This window comes from Phaseolus vulgaris, chromosome 2 (genome assembly GCF_051622355.1).
Source record: "Phaseolus vulgaris cultivar YP4 chromosome 2, ASM5162235v1, whole genome shotgun sequence".
Classification (NCBI taxonomy): Eukaryota; Viridiplantae; Streptophyta; class Magnoliopsida; order Fabales; family Fabaceae; genus Phaseolus; species Phaseolus vulgaris.
In genome coordinates, this window is record NC_143499.1 from 42532358 (window position 1) to 42557031 (window position 24674).

Genomic DNA, 24674 nt, shown 5'->3' on the forward strand with positions numbered 1-24674 from the left:
TGTTCCATAATTATGATCTATCAAGTGATATGATATTTCAAACTTACTTTTGAATCTATTATTTTGTTATATTTTAATATATGTGAATTTTCAAAACTTCACTTTTGCTCCAATATAAAATATTGATATCCATTTTTTTATTTTTAATTTGAAAAGAGGCAAATTGTTAATAATATTAAAATTTGTTTGCATCTTAAAGATAAATTTTAAAACAATAAACTTAGGGTTCCTTAAGCAGACAAACTAACATATAAAAAGGACACAAATTGGTTCCTTAACTTTATATTTGTATTAAATTGATTTAAAGAAAACAATAAACCATATATTAATCCTTAAATATTATAATTTAGTGATAAAGTAATATTACAAAACTTAACATAAAAAATAATTATCACACTTTTATCTATTAAGAACTAAAAATGGTTTTTTTATTACATTAATTTGACACACTTTTACATTTTTAAGATCAAAATACCATTTAGCCTAACATATATTAAATTGACTATATATACTATAAATTGAAAATAAAAAAGGTACTCCTATTTTTCTAACTATAGTATTTATATAAAAAGTAAAAATGGTTGCCACAGTAGAGAGGAAGTAGTAGAAGAAGCACACGAGTTGCGCTCACTGACACATATTCTCTGCTGCCGCCGCCACCACCACCATTGCTCTCAATTTGTTTAACTTCTAGAAATGGCAGCGACTCTAACCCCAATCCAAACCCTCAAATTTCCTTCTCTCCAACCTAAACCTTCATTCTCTCCCAAACTACCTTCCTTCTTCACACCTCACACCTTCCGCGCTAACAAACTCACTGTCTCCGCCGCCAACACCTCCGCCACTACCGTCTCCGCCAGCAGCCCTCCCTCTGTGCCCTCCCCCGCTCGCTCGAAGCACGTCTTCCGTTCCTTTCATTCACTTCCTTACTCCTGTTAGTTAGTGTTTCGATTTGTTGCTGATTAATGATTTCATTTTACAATGCAGGGTTCGGCGACACACGATTTCGGTGTTCGTCGGCGATGAGAGCGGAATGATAAATAGGATTGCCGGCGTTTTCGCGCGGAGAGGATACAACATCGAATCGCTCGCCGTAGGCCTCAATGAGGACAGGGCGCTCTTCACCATTGTCGTGTCAGGGACCGATAAGGTGCTGCTCCAAGTCATGGAGCAGCTTCAGAAGCTCGTCAACGTTTTGAAGGTTCACTTCTGTTCGTAACATACGGCGGGAGTTTTGTGATTAGCATTTTATTGTGATGCTATTTTGGAAAAATTGTTTGGTAGTGAAGGTTTTGAGACAATGAATGTGAAGGAAACGTGCACACTGATTCTGTTTGTGTTGTTTGCTGGCCAGGTGGAGGATCTTTCGAGGGAACCACAGGTAGAACGTGAATTGATGCTCATAAAAGTGCATGCGGATCCGAAGCACCATGCGGAGGTAGCTGCTTAGTGATTGTTGTATGTGCTTGCATTTGTTATGTGTATGTGTTTTATTTTTTGTTTGCTTCTATTTATTTATTTATTCTGTTGATTGGATATTCTCAGTTGAAGTGGTTGGTGGACATTTTCAGAGCTAAGATTGTGGATATCTCGGAACATTCGGTGACAATTGAGGTTATTGCTGGACACCTTGTAATATGTTTTAATTTACATGTTGGTGCATGCTGTGTTCATACGCATCTTGTAAAATAATAGTAATTGAAGGCAAGGGTATGCCGACCATGCATTTCTTGTTATTGCTGCCCTCGGTTAATTGAGAATATTTGTTAATGCCTTCATGAAGATTTTTTTTGGGCTATATTTGTTTCCTTATAACAGTACATTCAATTTATGTATTTGTTTAGAGAAAATTTTGAGAGTGCCTTGTGTACATGTTACAAGTTCTCAATTGTAGGGATAATTTCTTCAAATTCCAAGGTGCTCAAATCTTAACCATTGCCATGACTCAAATATTTTAAAATGTCAATTGATTCAACAGTGCTGTTTGTGCCACAATGAAGGATCATTTGACAAAAATTGAAGTTACAGAAGTCATTGTGTGGCCATCATCAAATTTCTGGTATCTTGTTGCCGGGTCTCTGTTTATGCAGTTGGTATTATTATTTGGCCGTGGGTTCACAATCAATCGGATTGAACTTGTAAAGTGGGGAAAAAATATCATTGAAGTTTCATTTAGATAATTTTTTATTATGGAGGTAAATTGTATTATAATAGTATGGTACATATATACAGTGCCTTGTAAACAGCTCGTGTAGGGAATATGCCACATGTATTCATATACTCTTTCTTTCATTGCATTAATAATGGTAAAATTAGGATACTAAGGTTTTAGTATTACTGTATGTAGTTGACTTGTTCGACTGACCACTTTTAGTTATTTTGTTTTTTATTTATTGTCTTTCACTTTTACACAAACAGGATTTTGATTATCTTTAAATAATATCAGGAATAAATAGTGCGCTGATGAGCTGGGTAGATGTTTTTAACCTTAACCTTATTTTATCAAGTGTTTGTCTCATATTTTCTTTTCCATTTAACTATTACTTAGTCACAACCATTACCATCATTGCTTGCAATTTATTATTAGCTATTCTTGGACATAAAATCAGGTCATACTATTAGATGAGTTGTTATGCTAATTACAGGTCACTGGAGATCCAGGGAAGATGGCTGCGGTTCAAAGAAATTTGAGCAAGTTTGGAATTAAAGAAATAGCTAGAACTGGAAAGGTTGGAATGTTCAATTGAGTACCTAAGAAATTTTCTTAACTTTTGTATGCTGTCCACTTTGTTGAGCATTATATTGTAAGGCTGAGCAAAATTGACTAAATATTGGATGATGCAACTATTCTTAGATTGCATTAAGAAGGGAAAAGATGGGTGCATCTGCTCCATTTTGGCGGTATTCAGCTGCTTCTTATCCAGATCTCGAAAGAAAAACATCTGTTAATGCCCTTGTGGGAGCAAAAAATATGAATCCTGTTGCCAAAAATGATACGCCTGTGGGGGTATGATCTTATTTACTCTTTAACTCTGCTGTTTCCTTTTAAACCTATGTTTGAACACTTCAACTTGAAAATTGAAATATGCAAACTTAAAATTAAATAATTGACATATCCTATTGAAGTGTTAAATTTAGAAATCACGAACAAACTTAGTTTGCTGAAGTATTCCACTAGAGAAATCTTGGAAAATGGTTTCAAGGCTTGTGCATATCTCAAACACTATTGACATTACAGATGGTCTTTACAACCAGAAACCTTTTGTCCCTTGTGCTTTGGAATAAATTTTAATCTTTTTAAAAAGGTTTGGTAAACTCATAGGCTGAAGTTTCATGGTAGTTTGCACTTTGTGCATCTGTGGCTGGAGTATACCGGCCTCACCTTAAAGAATGTAGCTTCCCTAGAGCTTTTTATGGAACAAAATTGTGTTTACATGTTCTCTTTGGTATTATGCTCACTAATATTTTGAACGTACGTTTGTCATTTCTTACATGATGCAACTGGGCAGGCTCTCTACATTCTCCATTTTTTTTTCCATATTTCTTAAATATTTTTTCCCATTTATTTTGTAAATTTTATCCTCTACACAGTTGTACACTTTTTTCCTTTTTCACTGTTTTTTTAAGAGGCTTCTAGGTCTATTGAATTGAATTTTTATTGTTGACTGTGTCTTTGTTCATTATCCATGTACTTTTCTTTCATGTCTTCCACCTTCCTTCAACACCAGAATTCAGGGCAATTATTTGGTTCTTGTCACTTGCTAGGTCGTGGTAGAAATTGAATGATATATTCTAGGTCACTTGCTAGGTTTACATTGTTTTGGCTCTTTGCTTAACATAATTTTTAGGTTCGTAGAGTTTCAATGATGGGCTAAAGAAGAACAACTTGCAAAGAATAAATTACCATAAATACCCTCCATTACTACATGTTCAATATCCTCCCCACCCCACTTCTGTACTTGACTTTATTTGCTAAATAGTAGAACGAGATCTAGTTTCTGACCTTTCATTTTGACATGTTTGCTTGTGTGAAGGGAGACGTTTATCCTATAGAACCTTCAGAGGGTTTTACAGTCAATCAAGTACTTGACGCTCACTGGGGTGTCCTCATTGATGATGAGGTAAGATGGTTTGCGGTTGCTTATTGTCCTTAAATGCATCCCTTTTCTTCTTTTCTGTTAATTCATTGTTGTAAATATACCTACATTTTCTTCCTTTACAGTTTATTGTTAGTGATTTTTTTATTTGATCTTTCCCCTGTGGAATTTGATTTAGATAGTGATGTAGTTTGTATGACTTTTTAGGTACACATTTGAATATATTTATTAAAGAATATATGAAGTATCCAAAATTATCTTAAGATTATCCTCTAGGAATAGTTTCCCAATTTCCCTGTCATTTTTTATGATTAGGTATCATATTTCTTTATCTTATCAATACATTATAAATATAATTTATCTCAAATAGCACCTAACAGTTTTTCATCTCTTTTTTCTTTCTTCCTACCTTAATACCCAAAGTCCCATAATTCCAACATGATATTAGAGAGGTATATTTTAATTAGGAGTTCTATTTTAATTTCGTAATATTTTCATCAAATTAATCCTCAATCCTCAATGTCAACCTTCCAGCATCTTCTAACATTTTTCTCCCTCCTAATGTACCGTCTTTCTGGCAAACAAGTTTTTTCTCTCTAAAATTAGGTTTAGTTTCCATTTTTTCTCATCTTATCATGATATGTTTCTGTAATTAGGGTTATTATGCCAGTGTTATAAACATATTAATGCATTGTAATACACTCAGCTAGTATCAAATTGATAGAGGGTTCATTTCGTTTAAGAAAAGCTTTCTGTTTTCACTTTATTTCTTATTTTAAAGAATTTGTATAAGAAATAGTGAAAACAAATCAATAAAGAATTGTTTTTGATATTTCTTTTACAAACCAAAACGTGAAAACAAGGTGGCATTTTGTATTAAAAGTGGAACATAAAATGTTTTATCAAACCAAAAAGTACCTCAGTTTTTCTTTATTTTTTTTATCACTTTTCCTCACTTAATACCTTAAATCCTGGAATTCCAACATTATTCATTGAGTTGTTTAATTTTTCTTTTACCTTGACAAAGCCTTGTACAATGGGTTGCCCTAGTTTTATTACCATAAGTATTAACTTACTTCTGATGTGCTTCTGACCGATCTAGACAGAAATGCTGGTTGCCATATTCTGTTACTTTCTCTTTTATAGGTTATTCTTTAAATAAACCATCTTTAAACATTTTTAAGGTATTTTTTGGGTGGGGAGTGGGGCAAAACTTGAGAGTCTCTCAACTGCAGTGTGGTATTTCACTTGCAAGTTTTTACTCTTCAATTTCTACTTGGTTTGGAGAAGCTCCTACAAATTATGGTACCTTTGCCTTTCTTGTTTTTGAATTTCAGGTTCTACCTGTAAGAATTTCAGGTTCTATCTCTAGTTAATGCAGGATTTGGGTTTTTTTCCAATATCTTAAATTTAATTAAGTTGTGTTTGTGTGATTTTGTATTTCAGAAATCAAGTATTAAATGTTTATTGAGTCTCGATTTCTAACCATGAAGTCTTGGGACAATTTTTTTTAGTTAAAAAGGGCTTCCTAATTTTGTCGCCTATGAAATCTTAATTCTAACTATTAATTTTTCATGCTTGTAAAGAGCCAAACGTAGTTTATGTTTGTTGTACATTAGCATGCTGTTTTCATCAATTTCTGAATGACAATGCTTGAGACTGTCTTACTGTTGGGATATTACCTTCAGGTTACTGGAATTCGATCACACACTTTATCCATGCTTGTGAATGATTCTCCTGGAGTTCTAAACATTGTTACAGGAGTTTTTGCTAGAAGGGGCTATAACATTCAGGTTTATTTCTTTAGTTTAAAAAAATATATTTCTGTATCACAAGCCCACAAGTCAAATCCTTCTGGTTTCTCGGTTTCTCATCTGCTTTGTTATTTTCAGAGTTTAGCTGTCGGACATGCAGAAGTTGAAGGACTTTCTCGACTCACAACTGTGGTTCCTGGGACAGATGAGACAATCAGCAAGCTGGTGCAGCAACTGTACAAGCTAGTAGAGCTGCATGAGGTTCAGAATCTCTATGAAAAACGAATGCATCATATCCTATAAACAAATTATTTGCTTTGAGTGATACATTTTTTTTCTTACTGTTTCTTGTGTCTTCTAGCAGTTTGAGTGCTTGTGTAAGTTTCTTTTGGATTTATTCACATACTTTTGTCATTTTCTTGAGAGAGGTTTAAAAAAAAATCCCAAATATCTAAGTGCTTGTTTAAGTTCTTTATTTTTTATTTTTTGCAATTTGTGGTGAAACTTTGGAATAGGAGGAGGAACTGACTAATCTTGATAAGCCTGAAAAAGTATGTCCATTGTATAATCCTATTATATTGTAAAATCAGAAGTTACTTCAGAGTATACAAAAATGCAACAACACTAAGGATATTGGTATATTGGGTTAAGGAATTTATTGAAGTTGTTAGGATATTTCTTTAAACTACAGATTTCAACATTGAGTAGGTAATCTTTCAAACTATTGATCATAGTGACCTTCCCCCCTTGTTTTTGCCCATGGACATAAGGCTGTAGTTAGCTGTAGTTTAAACCACTTTATTCCTTTCTCTTATTTTTTTGTGCACCTGGCTACCTACCACAGGACATTTTTGTTAAAACACTTTGTTGGGAGTTAAATGTAGGTTAAATTTAGTGATCTTGTGTTTCCTAATAGGAAGTGAACAATAAAAAGAGTATCCTGAAACTTTAGTAGCCTACACTAGTCTTGTTTTAGAAACCTTTATAATTTCTTGGCACCTGACATTCCTATTTCTCTGGAATTCAAATTAAAAAACTTTCTACTCTTGATGCATGAATATTATTGGTCGATCTTTTGTTTCTTCCTTATCTATTGAGAACTAGATTGATAGAATGGATAAGTATTTGAGCATTTTGAAATTATAATTTTTGGCCATTTTATTCTTTTCTTTATTTGGACTGATATTTCCTTCAGGTTCGTGATATCACCCATTTGCCATTTGCTGAGCGAGAATTGATGCTAATAAAGATAGCTGTAAATGCTGCTGCACGGCGTGATGTCCTCGATATCGCCAGCATATTCCGGGCCAGAGCTGTTGATGTATCTGATCACACAATAACTCTAGAGGTGAATTTTATGTACACTTTCAACCAACTGATATAACATCTTATTTAACATCAACTTATATTGATACTGACAAACTTGGTGGATGCTGGATGCCATTTCTGTAGAAAGAATGTTGAATTTAGTGACTAGTCTAACTACAAATCGTACTAAAATCCAATTTACTTCAGCTGAATGTTACTGTGCTACAAAGTCACAGGATCATGCATTCTTGCCAGTTTAATATTTGCTGGATCTAGCAACCAGATTTGTTCCAACAGCAAATAGAGTCACCAATTAGGCAGGGGTACCAGAGATCCAACTGGTCCTCAGTTTGTCGTATAGTTTTTTCTAGGTCATGAAAATATATGATATTAAGCTATTGATCTATCTTCCAAATGTATAAGAATTCTTTTATCGCTGCTGTCTGCAGCTTTCCACATCCGTTTTCTATCTTTATTGAGTTGATTAACTATCAGAAATAGAATTTTTTCCATCTTAAAGGTTATAACTTATAATTGTAATTAAAAGTAGAATTGTACCCTAACCTTTTTAACTCTATATTTTTCTTCTTTCGGATTAATATTAGTGACAAAAGTGGGGCTCTTTGATGTTTTTCCTCAAAAACAAAAGGTGTAAAAAGTAGAAGTTAACAACGGATGATACCATATTGGTGGGTGTAAACTGTTTGCTTTGCTTCTAAGTTAATTATTTCTCCTGTCAACTAAACTAACGGATTTTAAACGAACGGGTTAGATAATTTTGTTCAAGCAACACTGATGACGTAAATCTTATTTATTTGTTTGAAAGTAGTTGCTACATTCAAAATGTCTGCCATCATGACTTCAGTTCTTTTGTTATTTTCAATTGTTTTAAAATCTAATTGAAATTCTCTTGAACTAGCTTACTGGAGATTTGGACAAGATGGTTGCATTGCAGAGATTGTTAGAACCATATGGCATTTGTGAGGTATGTTTTATACTTTTTCTCTTACATACTCTATTTTGCTGTGACAGTTGAACTTGTTTAAACACCTTGATCCATGGATTTTCAGTCATATTTGGTGTATTTGCTTTGATAAATGTATCTCTTAATTCTAACTTAGTTGCGTAGTAGTCAGAATTGCATTCCAATTTGTAGAATCATACAATGCTACTCTTTTGCCATGGTTGGTGAGTTCATCCATGCTCAGAATCACTACCGAGTAGTATGGGTACACCCTACACAATGCTACTCTTTTGCCACGGTTGGTGAGTTCATCCATGCTCAGAATCACTACCGAGTAGTATGGGTACACCCTACACATATCTGATGGTAACTCTTTGTCCGTTGACGACTTCACTTGGTTTGTACCTTAATTCAGCCTATAAGTATTTCTTTCCCTTGCCAAACTCTCAATGAAAATATCAATTCTTAAGCACAAGAGAAGGAGCCCAATCCAAATGCCTTGTCCTCTAGGTGGGTGAACCTCAAACCTTAAGCTACAGGTGTGGCTTCTGTTTGTGTAGTTCACTGGCTTTCTTTATCGTTTTACAGGTCCATCTAGCTAGATGGAAGAAATGAGGAATTCTTGAGTGATAATGATTTTAATTTGGATGAACTATATTAGAAGTCTAGTCTAGGTGTTCATGTCTGTTTTTGTCTTAGGCAAGACTCGTGGGAGCCCTGGGAACCCGACTCGACTCGTAGACTCGTAAGAGTCTACTTCACATAAAAAATTTAACAAAAAAAAAAATTCATGATACCAATTTCATAATATTAAAATAAACAAGTTCATACACCAACAAAATAACTAAAAGTCTCATTCGTCTAATCCTCTAAGGAAATCATCTCCATCATCATCTTCATCATCATCTTCATCAACATCAACATCAAAAACTGTATTATCAAAATCAGCTGCATCTAGAATTGAATCATTTAAATCAGCTGCAGCTAATGGATCCAAAGTTGCATCTCAAAGAATTGATCAAGTTCATTTATCTCCTTTAAATCTTTATTTTGTGTCTTGTACATTTTGCATTGTCCTTATAATTTAATCTCTCTAAACCAATTAACTTGCTCTTTAAATTATTTTGTAACCTTTGATGTTGATTCCCTTGTCAAACATGAACATGATATAGCTCATCTGATTGGCGAAGGGCGTGAATCATGAGGACTATATTCTATGAAAACAAACCCACTTGTGTCCTGTTTTGCGACCTCAACCACAACTTTTGTATGATCATATGGGTCACCTAAGTCTAGCCAAGTTGAAGATAATGACTCTTAGTCTTAAGAAACTAGATGAAGAGTGTGAATCATGTCAACTAGGACGTCAACATTTCCAACACAAACTAAAAAAAAAGATGTAACTAAATTTTCTCGACCATTCATTTAGGTATTTGAGGACCTAGGCGTATCACATCTTTTCACTTCAGATATTTTTTAACCTTTATTGATGAATTCTCCCATTGTGCTTGAGTTGTAATGAAAGACAAATATGAACTTTTGTCCATATTCATCTCCATTAATGACATTAAGAACCAATTTGGAAAGATAATTAAAGTCTTTTGAAGTGAAAATGCTAAAAATATTTCTTTTGTTGAACTTTCTTCCTTCTTTTCCTCACAAGTATTTTAGATTAGTCCCCTTATTTTAGATTAGTCACTGAAACTGCGTACTCTTTAGTGTTGAATACAAAGGTTCATGTACATCATTGAAGAAATGCAGTTCTCACTGCTTGTTTTTAGATAAATAGAATGTCTTTTTCCTTTCTTGAAAATTAAATTCTTATCTCTCAAGGTATTTGGTTGTACTTGTTTTGTTCATAATATCTCACCAAGTTTAGACAAACACTCTAGAAAAGTTATTAAATGTGTTTTTCTGGGATATTCTTGCTTTAAAAAGGGACACAAATGCTATTCTCCAACTATCAAAAGATATGTCAGTTGAAAACTAGTGTAACATTGTTCCACCACCTCTTCTTACATACCAATGTAGGACCCAGAGAGCTCTTCCCATTCCCACTCTTCCCAAAGTCTCTCATGATTCAAATACTTCTTCAAAAATTTCTTATGTCATGGATCTTTCTCTATCAACTCCTACTCTACTTCAAATTGGCTTATTTGTCTTAAGAAAAGTATTCAACCTACTTGTAATTTGTATCCCATTTATAACTTTTTGAGTTAACATCGTCTATCCCCCATCACAATCTTTTTGTTTTTTCTTTTTCTTCCACTACTATTCCTAACATTGTTCATGAGGCACTTGGTCATCCTGAACGACGACAAGCTTTGATTGATGAAATGTAGATGTGTGCAAGCAATGGCATGTGGTTCCTTTTCCCTCTCGAAAGGAGACAATTGGTTGCATATGGGTTTATGTTGTTAAAGTTGGGTCTGTGGTAAGCTCGGTTGATGGCCAAAAGATATACACAAATTTATGGACTTGTAGGCCAAGATCAACATTGTTAGGCTTTGTCTTGCAATGGTTGTTATTCACCATTGGCCATTTCACTAGCCTAACATTGAAAGTGATTTCCTTCATGATGATCTTGAGGAAATTTAGATCGAGCAACTTCTTGGATTAGTCGCCGAGGAAGAGTCTCTCGTCTAGTGTGTAAATTGTGTCGCTCTCTCTATGATTGGAAACAGTTGCCTCGAGCTTCGTTTGGTAAATCCAATTATATTGTGCAGGTTTTTGGATTAAATCAAAGTAGGTAGATCGTTCAGTTTTTTTGTGTCATAAAAGTTTTTATGGGAAGTGTGTTTAGCTGATGGTCTATGTTTACAAAATAGTTATTAGAAGGAATGATACCATTGGGATCTCTCAACTAAAGCAGCACTTGTTCAGTCATTTTAATGTTGAAAGGCGCTGTTATTTCACAAAGATCATATGCTCTTACTAGACCTAATATTTCTTATGCGGTTGGAATTGTAGATATTCTCACTTAGTCCTTGACAGAGTCTAGAATTCAGTTCATATGTCCCAAGTTTCGTTCATACAGTTTATGTGCTAGGGAGTGTTAAAATTATGGTTATTATTGTATCCTAGAACTTTTATAAAGCTGCACTTTGGATGGATGTACCTAGACATAAGGGTTCAGTTGAGTTTTTTACTCTGATTTTTCATCAAATCCAAAATCAAGTGCCACATTAGTAGCCATTATTTTAAAAACAAAATGGGGAGTATCCCAATCAAAGGAGAGTTAAGAACTGCGTCTTAACCAGAATTTGGAGCATGTGTTTTTTTTATTAAAAATGTAAAATAAAAAAATACATGATAAAAATATATCACAGTGAATAAATAATTTGCATGTGACTATATATGTTAAATAATAAATTTAAATAATGAAACTAATATAAAATATAGTTTTTAATAACTTTTGAAGTTATTTAAATTATCTAAGAAATTGATGTTTAAATTTGAGTAGAGTAAGATAATGATGAATAAAGAGTGATATATGTTGTTGTTGGTGGTGTTTCAGGTGGCACGAACAGGACGCATTGCCCTAATCCGTGAGTCAGGTGTGGACTCCAAGTACTTGCGTGGATATGCCTATCCCGTATAAGCTCTTCTTCACCTTATCCCAACACTCACTTTCACATTCTGTACAAACTAAATTTTGGATCTTATTTCTTTAAACTTAAATTGCTTATATTACTGTTATATTATGGAACTATGCTTTCAAATATTTTAAATGCTATGCTCTATTTAATATACAAAAGTATATTAAAAAGTTAAATTATTATTATTAGGTCTTTTTAAGAGATATTATATGGACTTTTATTAAGTTAGCTATTTTAGTTTTAATTTTTCAATAAAAGCAAAATGTCAAATATTATGGTTTAGTGAAGTAAATAATTAAATATTTTCTTATAAACTATTATTTCATTTTTAACGTTTAAAATAAAAAATAGAAAATAACTAACATAGCTCTATAATAAATAAAGGAATAAGTACTTTTAACATTGTGATTTTACGTTTGAACGATCGATATTTGTTTTTCATTTTTTGTGTGTATTTTTTAATATAAATTAATAAAGTAAATTATACTAAATCAACGAATAATAATTTAAAGATTTTTGAACATACCGATATTGTCCTAGTCTAAAAAAGTAAAGCTATACTGTTTTGATTATGCAGTATAGTTAAATTTGAACATAAATATACAATTTAGTTAAGTTCAAAACAGAACATCTAGTTCCAATAAAAAGATTGTTCAATTCAATAGGGAAGTTCTTGGCCACGAAATATTTAATCAACAAAATACCAAAGAAATAATTTATGATTTAAATATATACAAATATTATTATAGGAAAAAAAAATTGACATCCCAAATAGTAAAATACACACTTTACGTATTTTAACAGTTTTTTTATGCATTGTTAGTGTAAATTTAATTGTATTTAATCAACTATTAATGTAATGTCGAAGTTTTTTTATCAACAATTAATATTTTTTTCGAGTCTCCTTTGGGTATCGGCTAGTTCTTATTATAGTAACACTAACATTACATTATATCTATTAATTGAGGGCTCACTAGGCAAAGTATGTTTATATCCACAATGTCTTTATATTTATTTTCGTTTTAAATTATTAAAGTACATTTAATTTATTAGATTACCTTAAAAAAAAACTTAGTTTCTTTATTTCACATGGTTGCACCGTGATGTATCCCTATCTAGTATATTCGTATTATTAAGCAGCAGAATTAAAAATTTATTTGATAACACGATTTTATGAAACTAAAATTCATGTACACATTCATTGAAGAGTCATCAGAATAATAGGAAAGGATCAAATTTTCTAAAGAATGATAATAAGAGACTATAAAATTAATTGCAATTATTAACATATAAATTAATCATTATAATAATTAAATAACAAGGTTTAAATTGAACATTTTATTAAAAATATCGTTTAGTTCTTGAACTTCATTGTTTTAATATAGTTTAGTTCATAACTTAACATATGATTTATTTTAAGAATATGTAAACAAATTAAATTCTAAAAAATACGGGACAGGTTTTTGTGGATTCCCTGATCTCATCAATCAGCATCTAGATGGATTTTAATTTTTCATTATTACTTAATTCGAATTCGAACTGATCTCATTCTATACGAATGTGACAAGAACAAGTGTATTAATTATTAATATTTCTATCTAAAAATAATTATAGTATGATTAATGATTTGTGTCTACTGCCACACAAAAATGATCATAAAGGGAGGTTAGAAATATATATTGAATATCTATTTTAACTAGTAATAGGATATGGTGAACCACTGAATATCTAGAGATGGGATTTAAATAATTGTCAGTATAAAAAAAATGATGATAATGAGGTAAAGTATCGAGTTAGAAAATTTTATCCCAGCCTAATGAATCATTTGTAAAAGGCTTTCATATGTTTTAATCATTCTTATTCTTCAATTCAATGATTTTGTTTCAAATCTAGTCTAGTTACAAGATATCAGTTTTTTCTTTTACAACTTCACTTATTTTAAACTTACAGTTTAAATAATGAAACTGATAAGCCACACAACTTAACTTGGATCGATTAAAGTTCAACCCAACAATCTAGATGAATTTCAAGAAATGAGAATGGAAGAGAAGTGCAATTAAGAATTTGAAAATAGCACTACATTACCAAACTAAAGCCACTGCAGCAGAAAGCATTATAACATGTATGTCAACATAAATTGTTACGCACAACGGAGCTTCTGAATGGAAAAAGTAACCCAGCAACACAAATCTTGTTTTAAAAAAGGAAACACTTTATATCATAATTTATTATAAACGTTAATAACATTCCTTGTGAAGTCCATCATTACGGATCCCACCAGCAACAAGTCATAAAGAACATCAAACCACTTTTCTCTACTCTTCTTCTGCGGCACTAGCAGCACTGAGATCCACACTAAGGTCAATAACCTGTTCAAAATTGAGTGCAAGAATTGGAATGTCACTCAATTGCCAAGAAAGTTATCAAGAGAATATCATCAATCGTTATTCAAGATTACCCAAGCTAGTTCATCCATAAGCTTTCTTCATTACTCATTAATACAGTTACAATACAACAAATACAAAAAAAATTACAATGTTAAAGAAAAAATTATTAACGTGTCTACAGTTGAGTTTACTTATGTTTCATAAAAAAGCAACCAATAGAAAGATATTAAATTCCTCATATTAACAAAATGCTTGGTTAAAGAGTACCAAAATACATGTTCTTCGTTCAAAGTATTGACGAGCCTACACTTCCAGAATGATATAATGTTTCATAAAAAGACAACCAATTTCGGAAGATATGAAAATCTTAATATTAAGAAAATGATTGGCTAAAGAGCAATAAACATTTTATTAACAAAATAGATCACTAAAACGGTAAACCATCAAATTTCCGCAAGACATCCATTGCATAAGAAACAGAAAGAAGCAAAATAAAATTTAAAACTCACTGCAACTTAAAGTTGATAAAACTTAACCTCCTATCAGACAAATGTATTCTAGGAGGCATGATAAGATAGGATTGACGGGTTGCTAACTCTGTTAATAAATTGTTGGTTAACAATATTGAAGAAGAATTAAGGGGACTATAAAAAGGGAATTAGTTAGAATAAGTGGTAGGAAAATATTTGGAATTTTCTCTATACAGAGTCCAGCTGTCTTCAATATCCTGAACCCTGTATACTTAAATTCTTTAATTCTTGAAGAATAATACAAAATTAACTCCTCTCGGATCTTTCCTTGTTTGTTACATTCTGTTATCAGTTTTATCAACAGGTAACTTGATAACAGTTTCCCGTAGAAGTTTACAAAATGACCGTAAGAAAGCAGCTCGTACTAAACAGATTAATTAAAAATATTTCTGATTTTTTTAGCTTTTGGAAGTGGGCAAGAAGGGAATCTAATGATGTATTTACTTTGAGAAAATATTCTGTTTTCATTTCTTATTTTCACTTTAAATTACAAAATTGCTACCTAGTTCTCATTTTATATTTTTCAAATATTTGATCAGGAATCTTTGAAACTAGAAAACAAGGGTGAGGCTGCAAAACAGAATGAAAACAAAGTGGTATTTTCAAAGATTTGTTTGTACCTAAGCAACTACTTTTCCAGAGACGAATAAGAATAATTGAATTCTGCAGTATGTAGACTTATAGAAACGTGATAAGATATTATAACTGTTATGGTCTTAACTTCTAGAAAAAAGGCTATTGTACAACAATGTCTCTATCTGCGGCTTCCAAAATTAATTCAAGAAATGGAAACAAGATATCACCACGGCATAAAACTTACCTTTCCAGTTATCATTGTATACATGTTGAGAACGTCATCGACAGTCGACTCAAAGTGAGTAGTAGCATCATAACTCTGTAAAAGAAATTTAAATACAGTACTGTCAACCTATATCAACAACATACAGCAAAGATATTAACAAGACTAAGTAAACTCACCATTGATATAAAGCAGTTGTCCAAAGCCGGTTCATTGACCGGTTCATATCTGTCATAGATGTCAAAAAATATCTCATCAACAGGTCCTAGAAGATCAATTCCAGGTTTTAGTTCAATTGCTGGCTGATCGGTCTCTGCCTCGGATGATACAAATGCAATAAATTTTCCCTTTGGAGCAACATTGTGAGTGTATGAGCAACAAAATAGGTACCTGCAAAGGATAACATAAAAGAACATTCGATTTAAAAAAAAATACAATTTAAATATCAAATCATATTCGATTTAAAAAAAATACAATTTAAATATCAAATCATATTTGATTTAATTACCTTCCAAGTTGAAGGTTTCCACTGGCCTTACAAGATCATAACTTTTTCATGGCATTATTTACTACATTTTAATAAAAGCTTAAGATTACATTTATAACTGTTGAAATGAAATTATATAGTCTATATATGAAAAGGGAGGAAAAGAGAAAACTAAAGGACAATATGGAAGGAGATTGATACCTAATGGTCATTTATACCAATAGTTTAGGTCAATTACTAGAACAATACAAATAGTAGAACCAAGGCCCAGTAGGACTGTTAAGATCATGAGACTCCAAAAATAAGAATCCAAATATTCTACAACTTTGCTTTATCCAAAATGCTCAGGAGATGCCTTATTCAGCAATGCATGGGGTTCATATCTTTTGGGCTGTTATTATCTTTCTGCATGTTTATTTGTAACAAATTGAGAGTAACCAATGACAGCTAAAGTAAAGAATGGGCAGCACAGGTAGGAATGTTGCTTAGGTCAAGGAAGTGAAATGATGGGAAAATAAAAAGATGTGGAGTTGAAATTTCTATTCAAGAAATTGTACAGCAAGGTCATTCTTCTCCAAATCCATAAAAATATGTGGAAGGTCCAAACAGCAATAGTATCCCCAAAATTGACTTTGGAAGGCCAAGAATCACTCAGCATTTTATACAGCTCAAAAGAAAATCACGGCAGAACAATAAAGATAATAGGTATAGTCTAAGCTTGTATTCATCATATTGAATTTACCACGCAAAGGTGCTGTTCAATATTAATTGTTTGTAATGTTGAAATACAATGTACATGTCATATATATATATATATATATATATATATATATATATATATATATATATATATGCAAATTGTCATCCGATTCAGTGATTTTACCTCTACTTCAATGAAATTCATTACATTAACAATTTATACAATAAATAAAATCGAAGCAACAAACTTCATGCTGAAAATATTTGATTATTTTCATGATTAGTAACAAAAATAACTCAGATGAAACTGAAGGATTTAGCTTCATTCAAGCACAGCTAACGCTAATTAATGGTCCCAGTAGCATGAAACATATGTATCTATAATGCAACAGATTCTCAGCAAATTTAACTATAATATATATATATATTAAGAAGCTGCATGGAAACTTACATGTCCGACTTCCGACCCAACTGCTTCTGAGGTAAAATAATTTGCACCGAATGGGAATCATCAGTGCTGGGGATTGGGTGGCTCATGATGGCTATTGCCCTTGCAACCTTACCAACCTTCCTCACCTGTTGAAATTATTACAATTTTGTTTTAAAGGATGGAGTTTACCACAAATATTTATTTAAGAAATAAATATCACTTCAACATTTGCCACTAATATTTTATCAGCGTTCAGCAGTGGCTAAGCATTCTTCAAAAACAAAACTAGTAAAATAGCATGGCTTCAAGGCTTTAGAAGCAAAAAGTTTTTCACTCTCACCATCACCTGAATTGGTTGCAAATAATCAGACAAAAAGTTGTTTCTAATACCTTTCCGGGCAAATATGATGGGTCACAAACAACTTTTTTGCATTTTGCAGTTTCCCCTTCAGATGTGACACCGATAACCTTTCCTTCATCATCAAATTCTACCTGGCATTCAAGCGAAAAAATAAATATTCCACAGGTTCTCAGCAAGACAATGTATATCAACATGTCTTTCAAACTTCAAATACAAATCAAAATAGCAATTATTACAGCAGAAAAAGGGAGATCAAAATAAACAAAGCTAATTTTTTTAAAATAAATAACAAGTTCAAAGAATTTAAGAGGCTATTATATATATATATATATATATATACATATTTATAATAAAAGTAGGGTATATTAAATCATAACTATTTAATTGACCAGTGAATAAATTTTCCAAAATTAGTATTAATTCATGCCTGTAAATTTTAGAATAATTAAATACTACATCAGTTCCATGGAGAATGCAGTCTTACATATATAAAAAATAATAATAATAAAATAGATGAAAGAGAATAGCAATTTTACAAAATTAATCTCATCATAATTTATTTATAGTTTTTGTTGCCCATCATTAATAATATTAGGGAACGGAAAAAGTAATATTACAACGAAAAACTAAAATGGCACTTATTATTGGACTTCATTTTTCTTCTCACACAATACTTATCATGGGACGAAGGGAGTACTGTTTTTCGCTCAATAAAGTGTCTCCAAACTAGCACATTTAATATAGTTTTCACTTTTCAAAGAACCTAAAATATCAACCGATTGATGACAAATTATTAGCATACCTAATATAACAAAATTTAATAAGCATGGCATTCAAAGATCTAACAAAAATTATTGTTCAAAGACTGATCAACCAAAATATAATCCTCTTAAAGTTGTAATTGTTCAACTATGACAAGCCTTAGATTAGTGTCAATTGAGATAAAAAAGGAGGGTGTTGGATGTTTGTCGTGAATGCATGTAAAAAAGAGTATATACCTTGCACTCAGGCTTGTTCAACATATATGTTCCACCATAAACTGCACTAAGCCGTGCAAATGCCTGGACAAAAAGAAAACAATTAACAAATCCTGAGCAAAACAAATTCCAACACACTAACTAAAAAAGTATGAGTGTGATACCTGGGGAAGCTCTCCTAAACCATACAAAGGATATATGTAAGGTGACCCTCCTTGAAAGCGTGCAAGAGACTCTGCATATAACTACAAGAAGGAAACCAAATAATGCAAATGGGAACCAAATGGCACAGAAGAAACTTTCAAATAAGACTACTGAAAATGAATTACAAGTTCATGATGATAAACCAGTAAATTTACCTTCATTCTCTTCACAGTGTCCAGTGCTGGCTCAGTCAAGTAGCGATCATCTCTGTGAAGCGCCAAAGCATGACCAATGAAGTCTACAGTGTTATCATCAAGGCCATATTTTCTGTCACAGGAACAACAAAAGCAAAAGACGCTTTAAAGTTACTCCTTCTGACCAACGAGAAAAGTTAATTTCTTCTTTTAATTACAGGGATGAAGAGAAGGAAATGTTTGATCATCATGATATATAAGACAAGCAATTAATATGTACATTTTATATGTACATAGAAATTATGTCAAATGAACCATCACATACTTCAAATTTGGAGTTTTGGACCAATATAATATACACTTACATAAGTGACCATATACTACCAACTTTACATGACTGTTATCTGCTATATGTAAAATAAGATGTAACTAAATCAAAATTTCTTGACCTCGTAAAGGAAAAAATTACATAGTAAATTTCTATGTGCATTGAATTGAAGTAAATACTAAGAAATTTAAATTGAAAAACAGGATTAAACCTGTCACTAAAGAAATAATGGAATAAAATTAAAATGAATAAACATAAGTAACTACAAATACAGTAGAAGAAAATAGATTCCAAATGAACAGGTTCAAAATTTACATAGTACCAACTTTACATGACTGTTATCTGCTATATGTAAAATAAGATGTAACTAAATCAAAATTTCTTGACCTCGTAAAGGAAAAAATTACATAGTAAATTTCTATGTGCATTGAATTGAAGTAAATACTAAGAAATTTAAATTGAAAAACAGGATTAAACCAGTCACTAAAGAAATAATGGAATAAAATTAAAATGAATAAACATAAGTAACTAAAAATACAGTAGAAGAAAATAGATTCCAAATGAACAGGTTCAAAATTTATAGAAAAGGGTCTTTCAGATTCTCTAAGGAGGGGGCCAGATAGCGTGATGCCACTAAAAAAGTATTAAGGTCAACAAAACATGCTAATTATTCCTATTTTCTACCTATACCAAATTCACTATGCATATGCAGATTATCAAATCAATGTAAAAGCTGAGTCATTAAATCTACAAAAGCAACAACACAGCAAGAAAACAAGTGTACACATACGCTATCAACTCTTTAGTAGTCACTCTTGTCAAGTCCATCCCCTCATGGGCCTTGGGATCACTAACATTATAATTTTGTACATATATGAAAAACTTGCGTGCCCGGCGTTTCTCAAATAGTCCCATAAGTGGGGACTTTAAGGCTTCCATGTCGTTTGAGGGCACTTTGTGAACCTGAGAAACCCAACAACAAAACAATTAAAACATCTAAAACAACAACAAACCTCCCATTAAGATAAATCAGAAACGCAAACACACCTTTCCTTTATTAAACACATAGCTCCCATCGACAGCTTTAAAAGAGAGATACTTTGTAACATCAGTGTGAATGAGAACCCGCACCAAATTGCCATTAGCCATAATAAACTAGAAAAAAAAAAACAAATAATGTCACACAACACGGTACATCAAGTTCATATCCATCATAATTTAGCATACTAGAATATAAATAAATCAGACCTTAGGGTTCATATCGATGTTGTAGTCCCTGCTAGCACCCAACTGTGGAGGAGGCTTGTCATCTCCCCTGAATCTCTTCCAAAGCTGAAGATAATCACCATTCCACAATTCAAACATCAACAACAAGAGAATTAAATTTAATTTAATTTCAGCAGAAAAGAAAAATAAAAAACCTGATTAAGATTGAGTGAAGTGGATTCTCCTCCGTAATAGTCATTCCTATCCATATGCAGAACCTGAAATAAAGGAATTAGAATGCGAGGATTAGATCGATTGAAAAGAAAAAGGAAAGTGAGAAGATGCGCAGGGTTGAATTGAAATGGAAAGAGTACCTTGAGGCCATCGACGGAGAGAAGACCACTGAGAATGCACTCCTTGAGACCCGTGCCCAACACGATCACATCGTACTCTTCATCCATGTTCGATCTCGATCTCGATCTCACCGAAAATCGGGTTTAGGGTTTTGGAAACGGGAATTGAAATGAACAGACACAACAACGCAGAGTGATCTGATTTGATTGGAGTGTGTGCGAGAGAAAGAGAAAGAGAAAGAGAATGTAAAAACAACCAAGAAAAGAAAAGAACCGGATCTGAAGCCTTGACCTCCCCTGCATCCACTTTTTTTAAAAAAAACGAATAATAATAATTAAAAACTAAATTATGAATTTTGTAAAATGTAGAAATCAAAATTATAATTACATTTTATGAAATCTTTTTTATTCATTTATTTCAAACTTAAATCTTCAGATACGAAACTAGTTTTTCATTTATGACAAATCAAAATATAAATCTTTATTCAAAAATATATTTTATATTTTTAATTAAAAAAATCAACACGCGTAGGTTTATACATAATAATACATTAATTATTTCACATATTTTATTTTCTTTGAAAAACTTCTAACTAAATACTTTTTTCGATTACTACTTTTCATTTATAATATTCTAGCATGAATTTTTTTTTCAAAGAATCCAAATTTAATTTTTACTCAAAGTATAAAATATTAATAGGAAAATTATATTTTTTATCATATGCTATCTTTGATATAATTGTATAATTTGTTTCCAAACGTTGTTGTTATAATTGGTTCATTTGTAAAATGTTTATCCAGCAAGTATATATATGTATAATATAATATAATAAAATATAATAATATATTTATGGAAACGTTTACTCGTTCATCCCGTTACTTTCATGGACTGAAGACTGAGTAAACCAGTTTGTATAAATATTTAAATTAATTTGTAAGATAATTTATTTAAAATTTATGTCAATGGATCTTTGAAATAAAATTATGCATTATATGAGCTATTTCGTGAAAATTGTAAAAAATAAATATGATTACAAATATTTATAAGCCACTTGTAAACAAGATGTGTATTAATCTTTTCAATGACTTATTTACGTAATCAATTTATACATTTACTGGTTTGTTTAAACAATATTAATGGTGTGAAGATTGTAGCAGAGTATTTGTTCCAGCAGAGCATCTTAAGTTACTTATAATGCAAGTATTTGTTGTATCTAAGTTTGGAGAAAATTTTGATTATTATTATTGTACTATCATATTATAACTTTGTGGTGACATACAAACGATGCATGAAATATATTAGTTCATTAAGTTAAGTAATAAATATATTTTAATTTAATTAATGATCTAATCACATAAATCAAAACCTATAAAGAGTTTACTTTTAATTTGTTAATGAGTGATTGTATTATTTTAAAATATGAAATTGATATTTATGTTGTCGGTAATGTTTTTAATGTGTGAGGTGTTGATCTTTTGTGTAATATGCTTAACATAAATGTGTTTATTAGAAGGTATAGTGTGACAAATTACATTTTGTATTGGAATGTGATTATAGATTCTAACATATTAGTGATAATTTTTTAGTTTATATTGTTAAGTAAGGATATTCATACAAAATTATTTATTTTAACTTAATAATTTATGCTATATAGATGTACCTACTCATATATTGTGAAGGAAACATAACCAACAAAATAGTTATATATGATAAATTTATAAATATATTTAATTTTAAAAATAGAGAAGAAAATCAATTTAAAATCGAAAAATAATTTTCAAAACAAACGGGTCAAAAATCAAAATAAAATTGTTTCATGATTAATTTGAACTAAATTGAAAATTAGAAAAGTAAAAAAAAAAGTATTATGCCATAATCAATTAGATTAAAAATAGTCAACGTAAAGTCAATCACAAATTTCAATGAAGAATAATATGTTCGATTTCAATGTGTTCAAGTTTTTTTGTGTTAACACTCGTACTGGTAAAGTTCTACGTCATCTTCCTGTTATATGAGAGTTTTCTTCACAAGGCTGGGTTAAAATTAACACTGATGGGACTGTTAGGGGTTATCCAGGTCTTGCCGCTTGTAGAAGTATTTTCCGTGGAAGTATGAGAGAGTTTATTGGAGCTTTTTGTGTGTTTCTTGACGTTCAGACTGCTTTGGTTGCTGAATTTTATGGAGTTATATATGTTTTGGAGGAAGCTCAAAAGTTGGGTCTTACTAATGTCTTGCTGGAATGTGACTCTGTCTTGATTTGTGTTGCGTTTACTGTTAGGAAAAATGTTCCTTTGATGTTTCGTAATTGATGAAATACTTGTCTTAATTACTGTGGATAAATCAGGTTTGGGGTTACTCATATTTTTCATGAAGGGAGTGTGTGTGCTTGTAAGTTGGCTAATTTATGATTTATTTATAGAGAATATTTTCATTGGTATAATAGACTTTCATTTAGTCTCTTATTATAATTCTTTATTAATAGGCATAGTATACCTATGTATCGTTTTTGTTAACTTGTGGGTTTTGGTTTAGTCTCCCATATTTTTATATTTTTTTTAATAATATTTTTTTAATGTGATGACAAATTATTGTTGTTACTTGAGGTGTCAACCTAGTTCTAGTTGAGATGTCGAGTAACATAGTGATACCTAAAATGAAAACTTTTAATAAAAAAAAAAGTCAATCACAAATTTCATAAATTCATAACTATATAATAATAATTGAAAAAAACAAGTGTGTACCAATTTTTCCAAAATAACGTAGTCCACATCTAGCAACCTTTAAGTCACAATAAATAAAACAAATTTGTAAAACTAAAAAACTGTCTTGTTAATTGCTGAAATTACAAAATAACCAAAATAAATTAATAAAATAAAATATTAAAAAAATAAAATAAGAAATTCATATATGTATAATAACAATTAGTTTCTTCACCAAATAACGTACTCCACATCTAACAAGTGACAATAAATAAAATAAAATAAAATAATTATTTTGTTAACAGTTTGAAATTACAAAATAATTTAATAAATAAAATATAAATAAGAATAAAATGAAACAAATTTATGTCTATCAAAATAATGAAAAATCTCTTTTATAAGTATTGATAATAAACTATTAAGACATACAATCTTTTCATGTCACATTTATTTAGATTAATTTTGTTTATAATATACAAAATCTTTTATTTAATATATCACTAAAAGAAAATCATTAAATAAAATATAATTTTAAAAAATTATTATTATTATTATTATATTGATTAAATTATATACTATTTTAGAGACTACAAAAGTATTGGTATCTAAAATAGTTTATATTATAAATGAATAGCTTATAAATAGGTATCTAATAACAATGTTTTAGCTACAAACTTTGGATTATAAAGTATTTGGTAGTTAAAGTATGACAAAGATACTCTTCAAATATTAGGAGTCTTGTATCAATGGAAGATTTGAAACTTCTTGGTTTAAAATCTTATAATTGTCACGTTCTCATACAAGACCTTATTCCGTGATTATTTGTGGCATTTTACTAAAAAATACAAGCCATCACTTGTCTTTACATATTCTTTAATGTTATTTGTAGGAAAATAATTGATCATATCACATTAAATAACTTAAAAAATTAAGTTGTCATTATATTGTGTCAATTATATATGTATTTTTCTCTTTCCTTTTTTCGACATTGTGGTACATTTAATAGTTCATATAACAAGGGAAATTATAATGTTTGATCCTGTGTTTTTATAATGGATGTACTCCGTTGAGTGATACATGAAAATATTGAAAGAGTATGTGAAAAATCCATAATGTCCAAAAACGTATATTGTTTAGAGGTACATTGCTGGGGAAGCAATTGAGTTTTGTACAACGTATATATTTAAAGTAGAAGTCATATGCATTCCTAAGTCTCAACATGAAGGATGGAATGAAGGTAAAACACACGAGTTGTAAGGGTGGTTCAAAAAGATCAACATGAAGTTCTCCAAGCACATTTATATATATTGAACAATAGTAATGATGTTTTCCCTTCATAAATGCACACAAAATGTTT

General features: G+C 30.9%; 2 protein-coding genes across 3 annotated transcripts; one reads left to right on the forward strand and one right to left on the reverse strand.

The window, feature by feature from the left end:
• Positions 1-535: 535 nt before the first annotated feature.
• On the forward strand, positions 536-11907 carry LOC137812235 (acetolactate synthase small subunit 1, chloroplastic). Its single transcript, XM_068614154.2, has 12 exons — positions 536-896; positions 988-1201; positions 1355-1438; positions 1546-1614; positions 2646-2729; positions 2855-3007; positions 4035-4121; positions 5786-5890; positions 5990-6112; positions 7047-7199; positions 8079-8144; positions 11641-11907. The coding sequence occupies exons 1-12, from the start codon at positions 697-699 to the stop codon at positions 11722-11724; spliced, it is 1422 nt and encodes a 473-aa protein (XP_068470255.1). The 5' UTR covers positions 536-696; the 3' UTR covers positions 11725-11907.
• Positions 11908-13785: 1878 nt separating this feature from the next.
• LOC137812236 (guanosine nucleotide diphosphate dissociation inhibitor 2) lies at positions 13786-21075 on the reverse strand. 2 transcript variants are annotated; one of them, XM_068614155.2, is made up of 13 exons: positions 20639-21075; positions 20480-20542; positions 20307-20390; positions 20106-20213; positions 19849-20021; positions 18752-18863; positions 18557-18637; positions 18414-18476; positions 17445-17546; positions 17076-17200; positions 15618-15828; positions 15460-15534; positions 13786-14091 (listed from the first exon to the last, which is right to left on the reverse strand). In XM_068614155.2, exons 1-13 carry the CDS (start codon positions 20723-20725, stop codon positions 14038-14040), a joined length of 1338 nt encoding a protein of 445 aa, XP_068470256.1. In that variant the 5' UTR covers positions 20726-21075; the 3' UTR covers positions 13786-14037. The 2 variants fall into 2 exon arrangements, with proteins under 2 accessions (XP_068470256.1, XP_090155019.1); XM_090298893.1 differs by having other exon boundaries at positions 20480-20864.
• Positions 21076-24674: the final 3599 nt, after the last annotated feature.

What these genes read in the sequence shown, in the direction of transcription:
- LOC137812235 (XM_068614154.2), top strand. Translation starts at nt 697, where the DNA reads ATGGCAGCGACTCTAACCCCAATCCAAACCCTCAAATTTCCTTCTCTC. An exon ending in GAAGGGGCTATAACATTCAG is followed by an intron (nt 5,891 to 5,989) that starts GTTTATTTCTTT and finishes TGTTATTTTCAG; the next exon opens with AGTTTAGCTGTCGGACATGC. An exon ending in ATCACACAATAACTCTAGAG is followed by an intron (nt 7,200 to 8,078) that starts GTGAATTTTATG and finishes CTCTTGAACTAG; the next exon opens with CTTACTGGAGATTTGGACAA.
- LOC137812236 (XM_090298893.1), bottom strand. Translation starts at nt 20,725, where the DNA reads ATGGATGAAGAGTACGATGTGATCGTGTTGGGCACGGGTCTCAAGGAG. An exon ending in CTTCACTCAATCTTAATCAG is followed by an intron (nt 20,391 to 20,479) that starts GTTTTTTATTTT and finishes GATTATCTTCAG; the next exon opens with CTTTGGAAGAGATTCAGGGG. An exon ending in ACATCGATATGAACCCTAAG is followed by an intron (nt 20,214 to 20,306) that starts GTCTGATTTATT and finishes TTTTTTTTCTAG; the next exon opens with TTTATTATGGCTAATGGCAA.